Raw genomic sequence first — 20,878 nt, forward strand, 5'->3', positions numbered from 1 at the left:
AAACGATGTGCTACTGTGACAATATATGCAAGATATACATACCGATAGAGCACAGGTTTACTCTGTAATACATGCGGATGCACATTCTGTTCAAAAAGACTGTATATGAGGACAGGCAGGGAAGTGAAACAAATATTGTACAAAGTCAGGTAGACACTGTCATAGAGCGTCTGAAAATGGAAACAAAAAGTATTCTGAGTCTTTTAAAGAAAAAGTTGTTTATATTTATTAAAATTCATTAGCACACTAATAGCAGCAACAAGTCATTAAGTACATGAATTTGCTAGTTAGAAAAAAGCTATACTCACATAACCATCTAGTAACATCAAGCTATCAAATATAGAAAATTAAGCTGGATATTTGTTAAGTGTATAATCTGTGCTGCACCTGTGTAGTTCTTTCCCATTTTTTTAGTTATTTACCCTAAGTGTTTCATACACATTTACCAAAATGCAAGGCATCCAATACTTACTTGTTGTGAAAACAAACAGAAGAACTGATATAAAAATTGTGGTGTAATAAAGCACACATTCTGAAAAAAGAAAAGTGAAGAAAATAGTTAATCCTCAGTATCTGCCTCACAACCCTAAAAGAAACTGCTAACTCTTACAAGCTGGTAAAAATACACAGTGAGAGCATAAAGTATTTTAGCATTTTACTTGGCAAAGTGAAGCAATATGCTTTGCTCAAGAGCGTATTTTGTTTGTCTTTTGGGAAAATGAACCTGAAAAATAAAAACTTAATTATATGTGCTTGCTGAACACATCCCCTTATGGGAGCACAAGTAGTATTAAAGGAGGAGAAAGCCATCCATTTTCCCCTCAGTTTCTTTTTAAGAATTTCTTTGCAAAACAGTTTCCACACTTCATTCAAGAAAGCCTGTGCCCTGCTCACTTGAGCTTTTTGCATGAGGGTAGACAAAACGTAACACCATGCTGTTATCTTTAAATGAAAGCAAACAATAGAAGATAAAGGTGGCTTGGTGGCCAATGCTAGAATCTCAGATAGATGTCAAGTAAGATAGTAAATTTTCACGTATCAAAACCGATGATCAATGGAAAAAAAAGGAAACAAAAACCAAAAAATGCTTACTTCCCTTGCAGTGTTTCACCACAGGATTTCTTAAGTCAAGGCTGGGACTGTTAAGTTTTCTTAAGGTGAGCCTGCTGGCAAAGAGCATGCTTTCTCCCCACACACTTTCTGCCCACCCTTCCCTCCCTCAACTACTTCCTGTGCTCCTTCTTCCTTTTAAGGAAGATGAATGGATTTGGCTCATATTAAATCAATAAACAAAAAGATTATACTTTTACATCTTGCTAAAGAATACATTTAATTTCAAGCTAGTAAGACTGCTTTCAGAGAGCAAACATGTCTGCCTCAGCCTAGGCAAACTCATTGTGGCATTTAAAACCTATTTCTAGGCAGAAGGACTAAAAAATTTCACAGTTAAACTACTGCATTTGGTTGTAAAATATAAATAAAAAGCCCAGAAAACATGTTTGAACAGAGATATTTAACCTGTTTCCAACAAAAATCTTAGATCTGAAATAAATTTCTTGCTGGGAGAAAGTTAACACGTTTTTCTGTGAACTTCACCGGCACTCTTTGAAGACTTACCTTATAAAAAAAGTACTGTACAAGGGTTGCTATTCTAATATAGTAAAAGTGCCCATGAACAAAAAGCAACTTGGAGAGGAATTTAAACCGCGCTATTGCATAGTCACTGTTTCTTACAGCTTGTCTTCCTTCCTTGCCCATGATTCCTGTAATATTTGGGAAACAAAACAGAAAAAAGGTTAAACATTATAAACATTAGAGTTTAAAAAAACCCAAACAACAACATACATTGGAAGCGACAGTACTATTTTCCTGCGCTTCAACATTATAAAGACTTCAGCAACTTTCAGTTCCAAAAGACGACATTATTCCAGACACTTACAACTAAGGGAAACTGCTTATTTGATGCAGATTCAATTTAAAAAAAAAAAAAAAGAAAAAAAAAAAGAAGAAAAAAGAAAAAAAAGACTATTTACATAAGCTATGCTTAAGAAAAGATTTATGGGAAGACATAGAATTAATAACACTAATACAAAACCAAAATTCCCAAATCAAGCAAACCATTCTCAATGCATCATCAATTATCAATTTACTTAGCGTCTTTTACTTCAGAGCGTTTTTTCTTACAGTACTTTCTAGGAATAATATATGACCTATTGTCGTGGTTTAACCCCAGCCAGCAACTAAACACCACGCAGCCGCTCACTCACTCCCCCCCACCCAGTGGGATGGGGGAGAAAATCGGGAAAAGAAGCAAAACCCGTGGGTTGAGATAAGAACGGTTTAATAGAACAGAAAAAGAAGAAACTAATAATGATAATGATAACACTAATAAAATGACAACAGCAATAATGAAAGGATTGGAATGTACAAATGATGCGCAGTGCAATTGCTCACCACCCGCCGACCGACACCCCGCCAGTCCCCGAGCAGCGAATCCCTGCCCCCACTTCCCTGTTCCTATACTAGATGGGACGTCACATGGTATGGAATACCCCGTCGGCCAGTTTGGGTCAGGTGCCCTGGCTGTGTCCTGTGCCAACTTCTTGTGCCCCTCCAGCTTTCTCACTGGCTGGGCATGAGAAGCTGAAAAATCCTTGACATTAGTCTAAACACTACTGAGCAACAACTGAAAACATCAGTGTTATCAACATTCTTTGCATACTGAACTCAAAACATAGCACTGTACCAGCTACTAGGAAGACAGTTAACTCTATCCCAGCTGAAACCAGGACACCTATACTCAATAGCAGAGTAATAGAAATGCTGTTCTTACAATAGCAGTTTACTTAACTGATGGGCTGACAATGCTTGTCACTTGTCACAGCTGAACACAAATTCATTTCTAAAAACTATTATTAAGATTAGGATAAGCATACACAGAGAACAAAATGCTCTTTTACAAAAGAAAAGTGGCCCAGGATTCCTGAACACCAGACACTTAAAAGTGCTGGTTGCCCTTGAAAAAAATAGTGTAGAGGTCCCATCACTCTTGATGGCAAAGACTTGCTAGTTCTGACCAGCGTACGTGTAATATCTAATATGCTACAAATTACAATAAAAACTTGGATAATTTTATTTTTCATAAGCTTCAGTTATTTGACAAACTAGCTGTAGAATAAAGCTTAATTTGCTATTGGCTTGCAATCTTCTCAAGCAGGCTATACCCACGGTCTTAAAACACACGGCCACATGATTTACATGATAAACATTACATATACCTTTTTAATCACAAAGGGTGACAGATTGAATATCCTGATGTACCAATACCTTACATTAGAACCTTCAGCATTTACTGCTGTAACAAACACCATCCCACAAAATCAGTAAAGGAAATACCAAAATACTATGCGATGGGTACCAATTCAGTTATACGTATGTTTTGGTTTGTACTCAGTTATATAACACAGCAGCAAAAAAAGTTTAAAGGTGGTCCTGGCCAAATAACAGAAAACCATATAAACAGAGAAAACTACCAAGCCCAGCTGAGAATCAGTAACATTCTCTCAAATACAAACTAGACACAAATGGCATTTCTACAGTGATACAGATGTGGTACAAACAGGGGCAGTTTAGCACAAAGGAACATTTAAAGGTCAAGTTTACACAGGAACTTAGAACCTGACAATGTCTGAAGTTAAGAGATATCCACTTCCAATATCTGAAACAGAGTACTTCTGATATTCTAGTTAGAGAGAATCTTTGCTGTTCTTAAGGCAACATTAAGCAGGACCTCTGATAAATGGTAGACTACACAATAAACCTAAGACTTCTGAAAGCAAACAGCCTTAAATTTTAAATTTCACTAACATTCTGCCACAACAAATGACTCAGATTAACACCCTATCATTCACAGGTGCAAAAATGTTAGAAGTTTAGCTGTTTATAAACACTATTCATGATCTAATATTCTACTAAAATTTGCATCTTATTTGCCTTTATCTCTTCTGACAAAAGAAAGTTACCTATGCCAACATGTGCTTCTTGTATCATGCTCACATCATTAGCACCATCACCAATTGCTAATGTTATAGGTTTCTCTGGAGACGTTTTTAACAGTCGCACTACCTGGAAAAAAACAAAAAGGGCAGAAATTTTTCAAATTAGACACATAGTCTACTTACAAACCCACTAATGTCACTAATTCCCAAGTATCTTAATTACCTACCTGTAAATATAATTAATATGTTTTATGAATGTGCACGCTTGGGTAAAAAACATCTTTGGCATACCACATGCTCAAATTCATTGCTCCTTTAGGAAAGCTGCTTGCTTTGGGGCACAAGCCTTATTTAAATACTATGCCTGCCTTGCGCTTATTTTGCTGTTCTTATTTAGCTGTTCCTTTACAACTCTTAATTTGGTGCTTTATTGTATGATAAAACAGTCAAGTAAAAGTTGGAACTGAAAATTTACTTAAGGAGTAATCCAGTTTTAGTGCCCTTTACTAGACTTGCCCAGATTCTTCACATTTTCGATTAATGGAAGTGATCAGCATAAATGAGGAATCTGAAAAAACAATGTATTAGCTCAAAGATCAATACATGCTGTTATTAAGGAAAATAGTTTCTTTTTAAAGCAACTTCATTATCACCAATGGGTATTCTCAGTTGGAAAAGTCACAGAAGAAGATATGACAGAAAGAGGAAAAAAATTGTTTACATACAATGCTCTACAATCCTCAAAACAAGAGCAGTGATATCCCGCTCTTCACAGAAAGGAAACACATCTTTAATGTAAGTGCCAACAATATTCTAAATAAAGAGGAGTTAGTCAGATGAGGCTTTTGGTTAAGAATTAGTAATTCATTAACCTCCCAGAGAGCTCTAACTAAAGGTAGAAGCTTCACTAATCAGCCGTAAACGAGCTGCAGAGGTAAAGGTGGGAATGCAGATCCAGAAGGCTTTCTAAAAACAAAAAATATCTATCTATGAAAAAATGCTGCATTTTCCCCCTGAAGTTCCAGAAAACCCAAAGTGGAAGTAACAGAGCAACAACTGCATAAGGTAAATAGACACAAACAACTGTATTCAAATAATTGAGTTCTAGCTGGCAGTATCAGTGCATTGATTCATAGGAGCAGTAACTCACTTCACACAAGGAACACAACAGTGATTAAATACAGTCCACAGTTCACAGAAAACCACCTGATTGTGGGAATACATTCCCTAATTGCCAGTATTAATATTCAAGTTTAAAGGTTCCCCATTCCTAAGGGGTAATTATGTAAAGTACATTTAGCATTGATCTTAGTAAGCAGCATTAAAGAGGTAGCAAGGCTGCAGTACATCACCCAGATCAGTCCTCATGACATACCAAAGACTGTGGTAATTTAGACAGACAAACAGCTACACGAAACGGTCAAGACAAATCCTCTGGCAAATTTTAACAGCTGCAGTCAGTAGCAGCTCTGAATTACTGACATGAAAGATGTTCAAAAAGGTTTCCGAGCCATAAAATATACAAAAGTAAGTAGTAAGACCACTAGCCATATATTAACAAGCATTAAAATTAAAGGAAAAGACATGGGAAATATTAAGCCGAGTTCCAGCTTAACCTTGGAATAAACCTCAAAAAAAGGGTGCCTACAGCAGAAAATCAAATGCAAGGCTAGACTACTTGGCCATACACTTCTTTCCCCACCCTTACCTCCCATGTTGTATGCCATTTGTCTCAGTGATTTATATACTTCAGTGTTTAAAATTTAAGTCACTGCCATCAAAATTAGGTTTTACTATACTTCATGACAAAACACAGGAAATAATGGAGATTATCTGCTGGACAGGATAAGAATTAAGGAAAGCATTATTGGCTGCTATCTGCCAGATCTGGCAGTACAAAATGCATGATAAATAAAGTTAAGTGACAAAATAAGAACAAGGACACAACACAGGCAAAAAGCTACACCTTAAAGAGAGGGGATGGCAAAAATTTCAGCTGAAAGTGTACATAAAGTAGATACACCCAAGAAATTGTTTTTCTCATAGTAGTTACAAACAACTTCCTTTTAACATTTTATTGAAACTAATATTATACCAATTTTTTTTACACAGCTGAACAGTTTTATAATGAAGTGATTCTAAAGACTGCATTAAAAGTCTGGCTAAACGTTGGAAGCAGGAAGAGTGACCTCAAAACAGGTCACTTATGCTATAGTGAAATAGCCTGCTCTCTTTTGCACATATACTACCTCACATAAGTGTTTCCTAGTGCTTTAAGTTAAAAAGATGTCTTTTTTCCTTTTCTTTTTGACACGGTGTAAAAATAAGAGTGGGCAACAGTGTCCCTTCAGAGGTTTAGTATTACTAGAAATACATGCAAAAAGCCTTTAAAGCATACAGATAAGCTAAAAGTATAAGAAATTAAAAAATACTCCAGTAGAGGTATACAATTGAATATTAGTCAAAAAAAGGAGAAGCATAAAATAACAAGAGAAAATTTCAAAAGGAAAGAATAAATATTATAGCTCTTCAGAGCTTCGCTTTCTAGAGCAACAACAACAAAAAAAAATCACAAAAGCTGAATTTTAATTTTATCTGACCTGTACTTGAGTAAAATTAAGTACACGTGAAGGAAAAATGGCCTCAGAAGAGAGCATTAAGGCAAACTTCCCATGGAGACTAGCCTCAGGTACCCTTCCCTTCTACTTCTTCCTCAAACTTGGGTATTTTTTAAATCTTTAGAAAAGCATATTTTTTTCCCTACAGTTTCATGAATTTTCAATTTAGCTTTTTTTTAAGCTCTCTTAGCGTTAGCTTTTGGAAAAGTGATGGAACAGGCAATGCAAAGGCATGAGGTGATCAGGACAGCTACTGTCTTACAGAACACTCAAGAGGCTGATTAAAGACTAGCCGCCTTCTTACATGGTGGCAGTATTTTGACACTCCCCATCCACTTGCAAATTTTCACAAATGCATGTATAAACTTATGAGCAAACTACTCCAGATCAATTGAATTTAACAAGGATTCAAAAGTCACACAAAAGGTCAGGCAAACAAACAGAGCAGTTACAGAAATCCTTGCCTCCTCAATCCATGACAAAAATACTTACAAGACAATCTGATTACATTCTCACTTACCTTTGCTTTCTGAAGGGGTGCCATGCGACAACACAACACTGCAGAACAGTTTTTGCAAACTTCCATGAACAGTTTTTCATGTTCCCTGAGTGCAAGAGAGAGGCTGGTCCCATCCACAACCAGTCCATGCTGGATAACATGGTCTTCCTTTATTCTATTCAGGGACAAAAAAGCTGGCTTTGTATTGGTGTGAGGGAAAAATTTAAATTTTGTTATGAACTATGCAGTTGCCCATACAATAAACAAAAGAAGTTAGCATGTTAGACACACTGGTTCTTCAAGTCTGTTGTTATATTACTACATAAATTTTTTAAAAAGGCAACTTCACGTGTTTGGCACATACATCAAAGAGATTGTCATAAAATTTGAAAATAAAAGAAAACCAAGCTAAGATGATCACTTAGATAATGACATCTCAGATATTTTACCTCTTGGCTAGCTGCCTCAGTTGTTCTGCGCATGTACTGTCTGACTTGTGTTGCACAAGCTCAAGGATGTTCATGGTTCTATGAAAGTGTCCACATGATAAACTGACACTCACAGCCGTTTCATGCTTATCTCCAGTGAGTACCCACACTTTGATACCAGCCAACCTGAGCGCTTCTATAGTTTCTTGGACCTTCTCCTGCAGTCTAGAAACAAGAAAAATCTTAAATAACCAATTTACAACACTTAACAAAAAAAGAGCTCACACTGTGACTCCATGTTACTCCTGTAACCTCACTGTCATGATGATTTAAGACTGCATTTCCAATTTTACTTATATTTCCAGAGAATCATAGTCTGGCAGATGACATTCTGTTACCAGTAATAAAATGAAGGCCTTGATAAAACAAAACCTGAACTTCAAACCTGGTATGTGATCAAATACTTGTAGTAAGCATATTTTAATTTAAATTAGGCACCACTGCTGCATTTGAGAAGCTTTAAAACAGTCCACAATTACTATCTACTGTGGTGCATGAAATGCTTCTAAGTGCTCCATCTGTACACTCCAGTGTACAATACACTCTGACTTACAGAATACCCACTACGCAAGCAGAATGCTTTGCAAAGTAGCTATGTATAGGAGTTTTCCCAAAGAATTAGCTGTTACCCTAAATATTTACTGTAATTATTCCATTTCACATACATTAAATCTCTCCTAATGAAGCACACTGTATGTCATAGTTATAAAGCCAAAAACAGTTGGTACAATGTGTTTTGAATGCTCCTCAATCCAGAGAGGTAAACATACTAAACAAGAATAGCACAGAACTTTTGGTTGTGGTGGAAGAATTTTTCATGGCACACATCATATTTCAGTTATAAATCCTAAACTCGCTATGTTTTTCAGTGTAGTTAGCAGAAACTCCATTGCATACTTGTCTTCTACTCCTGTAGCCCCAAGTAATTCAAGATCCCTTTCTATGAAGTTGAATACATCTGCTAATCTTTCTTCCCGTTGTTGTAAGGCAGTCCTGGCCTCATGAAGGCGTTTGCCAATTTCTTGATACTCCTCAGGTGTGAATCTTCTGTAGGCTATGCACAAAGTTCTTAGTCCTTTCTGCGAGAAAATAAAAGACTATATTCAGAGTAGACAAGATTCTGATCTAACAAGAAGGCGTCACCTGCAATTTGTTCACTTCAAGTCACAGAATTTGTACTGGAAGAATTTTCATCCAAACAGCTGGGCAAGCATATACACTTACCAAAGCAAATTCATCCACATGTATCCTTGTTTTGTCTATTTCTCCACTCTTACTACGAGGAAGAATGGAAGATTCTGCTCCCTTTGTGAATAAAAGCTTCTCCCCTAAAAAGTAAAATAGAACAGAAATTAAGAATACATACTATTTAAGAAGTTCTCAACTGCAGCTTGTGCAACTTCTGATCACTTACCTGAGGGACTCTCTACAATGACACTCATTCGTCTGCGATTTGGATCAAACTCCAAAACATGAAGCAATTTATACCTGTATTTTGTGTTTTAATAGAACAGGGAAAGGAAAGAAAACATTTTTAGAAATAAATTTCCAAAGACAATGACTTATAAATGCAGTCTTACCCCACAGAGCTTTCCCCAAAGTATCATTTTTATATAGAAATGCTAAAAGTAATGCTACCACTGTTGAGCAACAATGTTATCTGTGTTTCTGAAATTGATTGCTTTTCTTCACTTTATATATATTTAATTCCATTCTATAAGAATAAAAGGTTCTTCTACCAATAGGAATAGTTTCCTGAACACTAGCTTTACATCTGGAGATTACAATCAGCTCCTACCTATTCCTTTATCCTTCTATCATTACTTCAGGTGTAACTTTGAAAACTACATTTTGTTTCTAGCACTTGTAAACAATCTACACAGTCAAAGAGGAGCGTATGTTCCCTGATAACTGGACTATTTTTTTATTATGTTACCACTAGTTTAGAAACTTAATTTTAGACATTTAAGTTTAAAGTACTGCCAACTAACTGACACAGATGAAATGGATAAAAGGTGTTATGACATATGACAGATACACAGTTATCAATAATATTTCTACTCATTTTGGGAAAGTTTAAAATAATTAGATTACGCATACATGAGACTGATTCTGGGAACTTCTAGAGCTGAAAGCACAAACTGTCAGACTTGAATAAGCAATCCAGTTTTCCAACTCTACTACAGTCTCAGCGTTCGAGGAATGGGCAAAGATACCAACTGTTATAATACACACCTACACAGAGTAACTCACACACAATTCTTGCATCTCAGTTTCAATTGGTGAGGAATAAGATGCAAGCTGTCTTGAAGACATCAAGGGAAAAGCATTAAAAAGAGCACGCTGTGGAAAGGCAAGGTTTTCTTATGAAGAGAGAGGATTAAGAGGAGAACATTATATTAATCTTCACTACTGTTCTGTCCTCCAAAAGAAACAAGGAATAAAAATGAATACCTTTCTGGTTTTCCGAGACTTTTTACTTCCATACTGTCCCCACTAGTTCCAGTAAACACAACTCCAACCCTAAAAGGTAAAGAAAAATAATACATTAATTTTAACCATCACTTTAGACATAATGCCTATTGACAGAGGGGGCCAGGGGAGAGGGGGCCAGGGGAGAGGGGGCCAGGGGAGAGGGGGCCAGGGGAGAGGGGGCCAGGGGAGAGGGGGCCAGGGGAGAGGGGGCCAGGGGAGAGGGGGCCAGGGGAGAGGGGGCCAGGGGAGAGGGGGCCAGGGGAGAGGGGGCCAGGGGAGAGGGGGCCAGGGGAGAGGGGGCCAGGGGAGAGGGGGCCAGGGGAGAGGGGGCCAGGGGAGAGGGGGCCAGGGGAGAGGGGGCCAGGGGAGAGGGGGCCAGGGGAGAGGGGGCCAGGGGAGAGGGGGCCAGGGGAGAGGGGGCCAGGGGAGAGGGGGCCAGGGGAGAGGGGGCCAGGGGAGAGGGGGCCAGGGGAGAGGGGGCCAGGGGAGAGGGGGCCAGGGGAGAGGGGGCCAGGGGAGAGGGGGCCAGGGGAGAGGGGGCCAGGGGAGAGGGGGCCAGGGGAGAGGGGGCCAGGGGAGAGGGGGCCAGGGGAGAGGGGGCCAGGGGAGAGGGGGCCAGGGGAGAGGGGGCCAGGGGAGAGGGGGCCAGGGGAGAGGGGGCCAGGGGAGAGGGGGCCAGGGGAGAGGGGGCCAGGGGAGAGGGGGCCAGGGGAGAGGGGGCCAGGGGAGAGGGGGCCAGGGGAGAGGGGGCCAGGGGAGAGGGGGCCAGGGGAGAGGGGGCCAGGGGAGAGGGGGCCAGGGGAGAGGGGGCCAGGGGAGAGGGGGCCAGGGGAGAGGGGGCCAGGGGAGAGGGGGCCAGGGGAGAGGGGGCCAGGGGAGAGGGGGCCAGGGGAGAGGGGGCCAGGGGAGAGGGGGCCAGGGGAGAGGGGGCCAGGGGAGAGGGGGCCAGGGGAGAGGGGGCCAGGGGAGAGGGGGCCAGGGGAGAGGGGGCCAGGGGAGAGGGGGCCAGGGGAGAGGGGGCCAGGGGAGAGGGGGCCAGGGGAGAGGGGGCCAGGGGAGAGGGGGCCAGGGGAGAGGGGGCCAGGGGAGAGGGGGCCAGGGGAGAGGGGGCCAGGGGAGAGGGGGCCAGGGGAGAGGGGGCCAGGGGAGAGGGGGCCAGGGGAGAGGGGGCCAGGGGAGAGGGGGCCAGGGGAGAGGGGGCCAGGGGAGAGGGGGCCAGGGGAGAGGGGGCCAGGGGAGAGGGGGCCAGGGGAGAGGGGGCCAGGGGAGAGGGGGCCAGGGGAGAGGGGGCCAGGGGAGAGGGGGCCAGGGGAGAGGGGGCCAGGGGAGAGGGGGCCAGGGGAGAGGGGGCCAGGGGAGAGGGGGCCAGGGGAGAGGGGGCCAGGGGAGAGGGGGCCAGGGGAGAGGGGGCCAGGGGAGAGGGGGCCAGGGGAGAGGGGGCCAGGGGAGAGGGGGCCAGGGGAGAGGGGGCCAGGGGAGAGGGGGCCAGGGGAGAGGGGGCCAGGGGAGAGGGGGCCAGGGGAGAGGGGGCCAGGGGAGAGGGGGCCAGGGGAGAGGGGGCCAGGGGAGAGGGGGCCAGGGGAGAGGGGGCCAGGGGAGAGGGGGCCAGGGGAGAGGGGGCCAGGGCTCTTATACCCCATTACTGCTCTCTATTTCTAGAGAACATGAAGAATGCCCACTTTCTACAACATTTAATAGCAACATACCCTGTCCACTATAATTTCTCAAGGATTTCCATAAATATTTTAAATAATCACTTCATAACATGCCTAGGTTTTTGTGTATTTTATTTTTGTATGTTTTCATAGTAAACTGACAGTGCCAGGCCCTGGGCTTTACAATCTTTCTGAGCAACTTTTAAGGTTGCTTTTACCATGAATCACCTGCCCTAGTAGGCAATCTCTACATTAGATAGTTTTGGCAGTACAACTCACCGGCTTGCAGCTTCAACTAAAGCTTTCTCATCTGGTGAAGAAGCATAATACTCCAATGGGGATGCTATTCCATTGGCATGCCAGGGACCATCAGCACCATCTGTTTGATCTGCATTGATCTGCACTGTATGACAAAGGCAAACTGCTTTCAAGAAGAGTTCTTCCTCTCTCATCTGTAAGAAAGAAAAAAACTCATCTGTAACATTTACATATGAACCCAGTTTTGAACATACTTAATAAAAGAATATGTTTTTACTTAAAAATCTGCCAAATATTCCATGTTAAATAATCATATCTCAACATGTTTAATAAATATTATTTGTTCAGTAACGCTTAATAGCTTCACACTTTTCAGAAATTGTGATTTTTTAAAAAAATGCTACTGCTAGAAGAGTATTTCTCTGAAATAAAAAACTTTCTACCTAGGATACCTAATGGGGGGAGGGGGGGAGGTGTGTCTTACCAAACTATGCCTATTTCCATCTGGAGAATCTTCAGAAAACCCCTCTGGAGTTAGTTTACCATTGACCTCTTGGTACTTTATGCCATTAATGGAGCACTCCCGAAACTGCATCTCATTTTCAGTTAATGTACCGGTTTTATCTGTAAACACATACTCTACCTTTTGTAAAATAAAACAAAAAGAGACTTGGAGTTGCATATATTTGTTAGAATTTAAAAAAAAAAAAAAAAAAAATCAACTCACACTCTCCACTACACACCTTTTTTTGATCATGTAAAAATTTTAATTTCTGCCATCAGATATTTACACCTTATTTTTAAATTAATCAGAAATCAAAGCACAATCAATAAAAAGTCTGCAGTAATGAATTTTAATATTAAAAAAGAAGTAGAAAACAGGAGGGGGAAAAAAAAAAAAGAAACAATGTATTTTTTACTCTACCTGTCCCAATTCCTCATTGAGGTCTGAAGTATTTACTTGTGCTCTCTGGTTTGTTTCCTTGTGATAGAGGTCAAGATCCCAGCCAATAAAAAAAGATCCAAGAAATTTCTGCATCTCAACAGTCACATAAAGTGAAATAGGTATGATAAAATTGTAAAGTACCAGAAAAGCAAGAAAATCTGAAATAAATCTCAGAATCTACAAGAGAAAAGAGAAAATGTAAAGATTACTGCAGTGATTAGGTGAAACATGGTTACTTAGTTATGTTTCAATATGCATGAAAAATGACAAATTGACAGAGCCGGAGGAGACCAAGTCCCACATACACCGGAGAGAACACACACAGTGACAATGCAGGCATTTCCAGGTTGCCCCAGTAACGCGCCTTCAGACTGATGCAAAAAGACTGCCTTAAGCTATGACTGGATGTTTCAATCCTCAAGTTCATTAACTTTTGTCCTTTCTACTGACTCTGTCAGGAGGGCTGCCAATTAATATTAACCGTCATGGTGATTCTGTTTTCAAACAGGTCTCTTGAAAGGGTTGGGTCTGAAAAAACCAACACATTCCCCGTTCCATCAAACAGCACAACTCATAGGCTTTTCTAAGGAATCATTAAATGGTGAAGGCAAACAACTGATATTCCATGTTGTCAGAGGAATCTGCAAGTATTCTGTATTGGTTTAGGACAGCAGAGTGACAAGAGGGTTCCTGTCTACTGGCATTCCCCAGTGACGTGGGTGATCCAGGCTACATGACAAGAAAGAGACTGTGGATTTCAATGGCACAGACTTCTTTTATGCCTCTTCAAATCATTGTGTTTGACACATACATTTCAGGTAAACAGCTACAGAATAGGATAGTGTATTGGTTTTGTATGGCAAGGTTTTGGTAGCGGGTGGGGTTACAGGGGTGGCTTCTGTAAGAAGCTGCTGGAAGCTTCCCCTGTGTTCGACAGAGCCCATACCAGCCGGCTCTAAGACAGACCCGCCGCCGGCCAAGGCCGAGCCAATCAGCGATAGTGGTAACGCCTCTGTGATAACATTTTTAAGAAGGAAAAAAAGTTGGGACGGCGGTATTCGGCAGCCGGAGAGAGGAGTGAGAACATGTAAGAGAAACAACCCTGCGGACACCAAGGTCAGTGAAGAAGGAGGGGGAGGAGATGCTCCAGGCGCCGGAGCAGAGATTCCCCTGCAGCCCGTGGTGAAGACCATGGTGAGGCAGGCTGTCCCCCTGCAGTCCATGGAGGTCCACGGTGGAGCAGATATCCACCTGCAGCCCGTGGAGGACCCCACGCCGGAGCAGGTGGGTTCCCGAAGGAGGCTGTGACCCCGTGGGAACCCCGCGCTGGAGCAGGCTCCTGGCAGGACCTGCGGATCTGTGGAGAGAGGAGCCCACGGAGCAGGTTTTCTGGCAGGACTTGTGACCCCGTGGGGGGCTCACGCTGGAGCAGTCTGTGCCTGAAGGACTGCACACCGTGGAAAGGACCCATGCTGGAGCAGTTCGTGAAGAACTGCAGCCCGTGGGAAGGACCCACGTTGGAGAAGTTCGTGGAGGACTGTCTCCCGTGGGTGGGACCCCACGCTGGAGCAGGGGAAGAGTGTGATGAGTCCTCCCCCTGAGGAGGATGAAGCGGCAGAAAATAATGTGTGATGAACTGACCGTAAACCCCATCCCCGTCCCCCTGTGCCGCTGGGGGGGTGGTAGAGAATCCGGGAGTGAAGTTGTGCCCGGGAAGAAGGGAGGGGTGGAGGGAAGGTGTTCTGAGATTTGGTTTTATTTCTCATTACCCTACTCCGGTTGATTTGTAATAAATCAAGTTAATTTTTCCCCAAACTGAGTCTGTTTTGCCCGTGACGGTAATTGGTGAGTGATCTCTCCTATCCTTATCTCGACCCACAAGCTCTTTGTTATATTTTCTCTCCCCTGTCCAGTTGAGAAGGAGGGGGAGTGATAGAACAGCTCTGGTGGGCACCTGGCATCCAGCCAGGGTTAACCCATCACAGATAGAAATTTCTCTTTATTAGGTATAACAATTTTAACAAACTCTGAAATGCAACACTACAGTCTCTTTGCAGCCTCTTTTTCATTTGCACAACAAACTCAGTATCTAAACTGGACTTTGGGAAGACTCTTGCCAACACTTGAATATCGAGCAAGGAAGGTTAGAGATGAGACAAACTGGAACATCTCCTCCAACTCTACCAGATATTGGTATAGGAGAGCATTTTGAAGAAAGGAAGTAAAAAGTAGTCAACAGTTTGCAAAGCTAAATAATGTCTGTTCTCCCTAATTAGGGAGTGTTGCTACAACTACTTAATAAAAGTCAGTACCAATAATTAAGGTGTCTGACAAAAACCTCAGGAAGTTCTGTGCCTCAAGAGATCTTCCAGACTAAACCAGAAACGATAAATAAACACTGAGAGCAGTAATTCATGTAAGAGAAGATATACTGAGAAGAACTGACAATTACTAAGGTTAGTGAGTTTCTTTAAGCACTGTCTATTAAATAACAATGTGCACAATACAGGACAGATGAACAGAGAAAGCATTTCAGGTACGCATGTCAGCATATTGAGAAATGCAAAGCAGACTGTGGAAGTAAACAAGGGAGAGAGAAAAACAAAGACATGATAGAAAGAGAAACACAGATGGCTCTGTACGCTCCTGAAGGCAAAGGTAAAGGAATGGAAAGACTGAGTAACCACTCATCCTGATTCTATTCAGAATTGAAAAGGCTCCACGGGCTAGTCTAACTTACACAGCAACTACTTCAAATTAAGAGAAGCCACAAATTTACTCAACTGACCGCTTCAAACAGTTGAAAGTGTGTTAAGTGGGTGCAGGTACTAAGAGTAAAAGTCATTAAACAATCTGAAAACTTTAAAATTCATTTAGTACTTTCAGATAAGTTTATTTTAGAATACATTGAAAAGGTTTTGATAACTGTAGTGATAACCCAAATTAGTAATTTAAACAAAACACAGCATTGAGATAAACATATTTTTCCAGTTAAACCACAAAAACACTTTGCATGACAAGCTTCTGAGAAAGTTGCATGTTCTACTGAAATGCCAGTAAACTCTTCATTCTCCTTGAATCAAAGACATTCTCAAATTACTTCTTTTTCCTTCCTGAACCACTATGTACTAACTGTAAATTTTGCTCTACTTGTGAAGCAGAACAGAACTCTCCTGACTTGGAATTTGGACCTTTTTGCACTTAGTGAGCACATTCGATTCTCAGCTCTCTGGGAGGTGGGGAACGTGAGAGGGGGCTGTGGGTGTTAAACATCTGACACCACATCACATGTGGAAACTGGATTTCTAATTTTTCTGTGCTTTGAAAATCCCCTCTACTTCTTAGAATCAGCTTCAGCCAGCTCCTGAACTGCTTTGGAAGAAGGCAGACTTGTACAGAAATCAAGAATTAAACAGAACACAGAAAAATACAGAATGCTCTGAACTGCAGACTTAAGGAACACTTCAAAGTATCCCTCCAATCTCTACAGAAGAGTGAAAAGGCAAGCAGGAGCTTGAGCAAAATTACAGCCTTACAAAATTGTCTGAACAATCTCAACATCACAGAATGTCTAAAATGCTTGAACTGTGAAATCACTGCAATGGAAGGTGCACGAGAACAGCTATCCTCCTCCTCTTTTCATTTAAGGAACGACAAAAGACACCCAAAAGAACAGTAACTATAGTAAGATCACAGAACATCAGAAATATGTCCTAACAAACCCCAAAATTTTCAAAAGGCTTGGTCTTCTCATAAAGGAAGAAAAAGTCCAACCAGTAACAGAGGTAAGATATTTCTACACAAGGGTGAAACTACATAGGACTATCTCAAAAATGCTGAAACAAGAGCACACAGACTTGCAAGTGGATCATGTGGTAGTTACACCTATATCCAAGAATAGAGACATAATATCATATTCAGTATACAGTGGTTGAGGGTTCCTCAGATATGCAACTGGGTAGAACTACATTACCTTACTACTGTTTCTTTCATGCTCTGTTTTTCCATTATACCAAGGCTCATCCCATTTTTCTTCAGCTTGCCATGCATACTTTAAAATAGTGCTCAGAATGGCTTCAAAGAGGAGGATTATTAGATAAATAATCAAAAAGGAATTCATGGACCTACAAAGAGGCGAAAAAAAAAAATGCAACTTCACAGTGTGTCAACAGATGAAGTAAAATAAACTGGTTACATGAATTGATTAAGAACTTATTGTACAATTTTTTTAAAAATGTATCCTGTGTTTGATATGTATATAAAGTTTCTATGTGACAAGCAAGCAACAGAAGTGAAAAGAAATACTACGTCTGACTAAGATATACTCTACAAACAGCAATATGAAGACTAGATTAAGGTGCAAGAATACCCCAGCAGCTGACTTGTGTCACACCTGTTGTCCAAGATTTGGGGACTGACTTATCCTTCTCTTCTTCCCTGAGTATCTAGCAAGGGTGTGAAGGCAATACAACCAACCACAGTGGAAATCCAAGGCTGCACCTTCTTCTTCAGTTAGAAGAGCACTACCACCTGCATCTGATTATTTAACCCAGGCCATGCTATACCAGGATATAGTCAAACTTGCCTCTATATTCCATAATGCTAGCCAGATCACCTTTCCACCCCTTGCTTTGATGACTGAACTTTTCCTGTGTGCTCTACAGTTCTTTTTGTATCTGGCTATAGAAGAATAATCAATCCCATGTTGCAAAAAAATGCCAGGAAGCTATCTCAGATTTTTAGGAACTGGAATAAATGCAACATATCAGAACTCCTTTTCCTTTTAAAATAATTCATGAGGTTCAACATATAAATCTCTATTATTATAACACCTATCCCATAACTATGAGCAAAGATTTTTAAAACTGAGCCTGCAACTTGTGCTAAAAGCAAGATACATTGAAAAACACATCTGGATAGGCTATGTCCTTTAGACTAGGTGAAACAAAGCTATTTTCCATTATATTAAATACTATGATTCAGGACAAAGATTTCTAAGTGATTAAGACTTCATTTCAATCCATCCTCTTTAAAGGCATGATGCAGTTTTACAGTAAAGGGTGCACAGAACAGCAGAGGCTGGGACTGTTGTGAAAACTATCTCTGAGCATCTGGTTCAAGCAGCATTTCACTTATCATTAAATGATCTCCACATCTGAAAAAACAAACCTCCCGAACTAACTTTTCTGCTTTAGTCCATTTTAAGCTTGGGTATTTCAACTTTGTACACTACTGAAAGAATCAATAAAGGATGAAATACCAAGAAACAGATTTTGTATTTACAGCTTCCCACTGAAGGCAAAGCAATTACACTCTCTTCCCTTGCCTACAACCCAATGACGAGATCATCAGGGTTTTAAAGTTACCGAGGAAAAACTAAGTTAAAACTCTACAAATAAGAAAGATATTAGAAAATAAACATACTTTTCTACTGCTGACCGTTTCTGAGATTTACTCTTGTAATTTAATGCCATCTTTGTCTCCATACCTGTATACACTGCAACACCTGGGAAGGAAGGGGAGGGGAAAGAGTTATACTTTATTTTCTGCATATATAAAATTTGCAGAATTTTTCATTTTAAAGAGACATAGGATAAAATCAAGAGGTGATAGTACTTTTGTGTTTACTTCAGTACAATGGTGAGACAGTATTTTGTAAGTATTTGCAATATTCTGCTATAGTAAAACAGTACTACTGAAGCAATTTTAACACCTACTAAAACATTGTTCATTATTATGACTGTACTGCTCTTCAATATGTATTTTATGGAAATCAGAATGGTAAATCTCAGGAAAAATTCTTGAACAATGGGTAACAGTAACAACAGTAATTTATCCATTAAAGTTAAGTTATTCCTTTATCAAACCACTTCAAATATTTTCACAGATCAGAGCTGGAACTTTATATCCTTATAGATTCTTCAGCATAATATCATTACTTTCATCTATAATCATATCTCCTCAGGTGACAGTCAGCAAGATTATTACAATTTCTTCAGTGCAAGTAGAATTAAACCACAGTTCATCAACATGTTTTAAGAAGTTAATACTCTTTAAATATTTAGATGTCTACAAACCAAATATTTCTTTAGTGTTTTTTAATCTTGCTCCACGAAGTAAGAGACTTTCAGGCCCAAGAGGTCTAAAAAGAAATAGATATATCAGCATTTTAAAATTAGTTGTTCTGTATTCTGTAGGACTGGTGAAATCTAGTTTCCTGTGCAAAGTTGTCCTATATCCCCTACGAATTCCCACCGCAACAACTCCAACCCCACCCTCATTTAGGTCCATCTTCAATCCTCTTTCCCTTTTACCATACCTCACCCACACATCTCCAGAGAGCTCTCAGTTTCCTTTCATGTCTCCTTTGGTCACTGCCATACTCTCCCACCACTGTTCGATATCCCATAATTAGTGACTGAGCTAAATATACCAAATGGCTGATTCAGAGAGACCGGCAAGTTACTTGAGAAGCCAGCAGGCAAAAAACCTGTTGAGCTCACAGTGCAAGAGGAATGGTATTTCAGGTTTGGGCATTTTACCTACCTTACTTCTACCCCTCTGTCAAACTGAAATGATCTAGCAAGTTCAAAAGCTATTCATAGCAGAGAAACAAACAACTAGATGGACACACCACCACCACAACAGTACAAGTTCTGCTTCCTAACACAAGAGTAAAATTTCATTAATGTTTTTTCCTCACATCTATCACACCACAATAATACATTCATTTCATTGGCCAAGTTAACTGTAAACAGCACTGTGAAAATAAAGGTCCAGTTATAATCAAAGTTCATATAAAGTTAGTGCCATATGTTCTACTCCAGTGGCTGTATCATCTTTAGAAACTGCCAGCAGGGTTGGTTTGAAATAAAAAAAATAATAAAAAGGTGCAATCACTATTTTTGCCAGTGTTTCAAATGAAAGTAGAAATTGAGCAACTGCAGCGGCCAGGTTGACATACTGGGTATAAGCAAAAGAATTAAAGATTATACACCAAGTGCTACGGCATACAAGCCCTTGAGTTTGTCTTACTTTTCCATTAGCTGTACCACAAGTAGCCCATGATCACTATTATATAAACAAAGCTCTTATACTTGAAGTTCCTTTGAAAGCATAACCTGGAGTTACTAAAAAAAAACCCCACCACAACCACAAAACAACCCCCAAACAGACACCCCACCTCCCACAGTTAAACATTTAACTTAAATGTTACTGCAAATGTGACAGTTACCATTACAAATACAGTGTGCACCAATTATACACACAGATTATGACAGGTTCTTTAAATTACACATATATATGATAATATTTTAGGCTAGACTCAAACTTTAATTGAAAAATTGAACTGAAAGGGACTAAATGGCCAAGCATTTAACCTTTTCTTATAAGAAACCTACTGTATATTTCTGGATTCAAGTGGTTTTTGCAGTTTGTAAAACCAGTCTGACAAACCCAAAATACAAAACCTGAATCAGTGTAACACAGACTAGACAAGTTTATCTTTCACTGTCAGAAGATACAGCTCCACCAGTAGTCAGAACTTGCAATTATTTTTCACACTCCCTTTAAACTGTCTCTGTTATATGTTGTCAACTAAATTATTTTGATAGATTATCCCAAAGCTGAACCTGTCAAGCTTGGCAGTAATGAATTCTGAAAAGCTCTAAGTGAAGTAGCACATAAAGCAACCTTAGAAAACAGCTGAGTGGGTTTGGGGAGGGGGGGTTGGGTGGGGTTTTTTTGTGGGGGTGGCTAAGGCATTGGACTTGGGGCCAAGTGATCTGCCTTCTACATTCCCGTATTTCTTGCAAAACCATTGACAAATCATTGATTCACTCTGAACTCCCTGCTACTCCTACTTAAAACTGACAGATGTTTGCCAGCCTTATAGGAGGCTCTCAGATTGAAAGACCTTCAGTTCTTCAGACCGAAAGCACA

General features: G+C 40.6%; 1 protein-coding gene across 10 annotated transcripts in view; it reads right to left on the reverse strand.

Moving 5' to 3' along the window:
• ATP11B (ATPase phospholipid transporting 11B (putative)) overlaps window positions 1–20,878 on the reverse strand; it is a 75,765-nt gene that overhangs the window by 26,965 nt on the left and 27,922 nt on the right. For all 10 annotated transcript variants that reach the window (XR_008237391.1, XM_052802886.1, XM_052802885.1 and 7 more), the window contains exons 9-24: window positions 19,015–19,079; window positions 18,362–18,443; window positions 16,911–17,061; window positions 12,917–13,114; window positions 12,476–12,634; window positions 12,013–12,185; window positions 10,058–10,126; window positions 9,018–9,091; window positions 8,828–8,931; window positions 8,501–8,682; window positions 7,565–7,768; window positions 7,137–7,290; window positions 4,023–4,125; window positions 1,618–1,763; window positions 473–532; window positions 43–170 (exon numbers count right to left, since the gene is read on the reverse strand). Coding sequence is in view for 9 of the 10 variants with exons in the window: in XM_052802886.1 (XP_052658846.1) it covers window positions 43–170; window positions 473–532; window positions 1,618–1,763; window positions 4,023–4,125; window positions 7,137–7,290; window positions 7,565–7,768; window positions 8,501–8,682; window positions 8,828–8,931; window positions 9,018–9,091; window positions 10,058–10,126; window positions 12,013–12,185; window positions 12,476–12,634; window positions 12,917–13,114; window positions 16,911–17,061; window positions 18,362–18,443; window positions 19,015–19,079 (2,052 nt within the window). In the remaining variant the exon portion in view is untranslated. The remainder of the gene's footprint in view (window positions 1–42; window positions 171–472; window positions 533–1,617; window positions 1,764–4,022; window positions 4,126–7,136; window positions 7,291–7,564; window positions 7,769–8,500; window positions 8,683–8,827; window positions 8,932–9,017; window positions 9,092–10,057; window positions 10,127–12,012; window positions 12,186–12,475; window positions 12,635–12,916; window positions 13,115–16,910; window positions 17,062–18,361; window positions 18,444–19,014; window positions 19,080–20,878) is intronic.

Source organism: Harpia harpyja, chromosome 12, assembly GCF_026419915.1.
Source record: "Harpia harpyja isolate bHarHar1 chromosome 12, bHarHar1 primary haplotype, whole genome shotgun sequence".
Lineage (NCBI taxonomy): Eukaryota > Metazoa > Chordata > Aves > Accipitriformes > Accipitridae > Harpia > Harpia harpyja.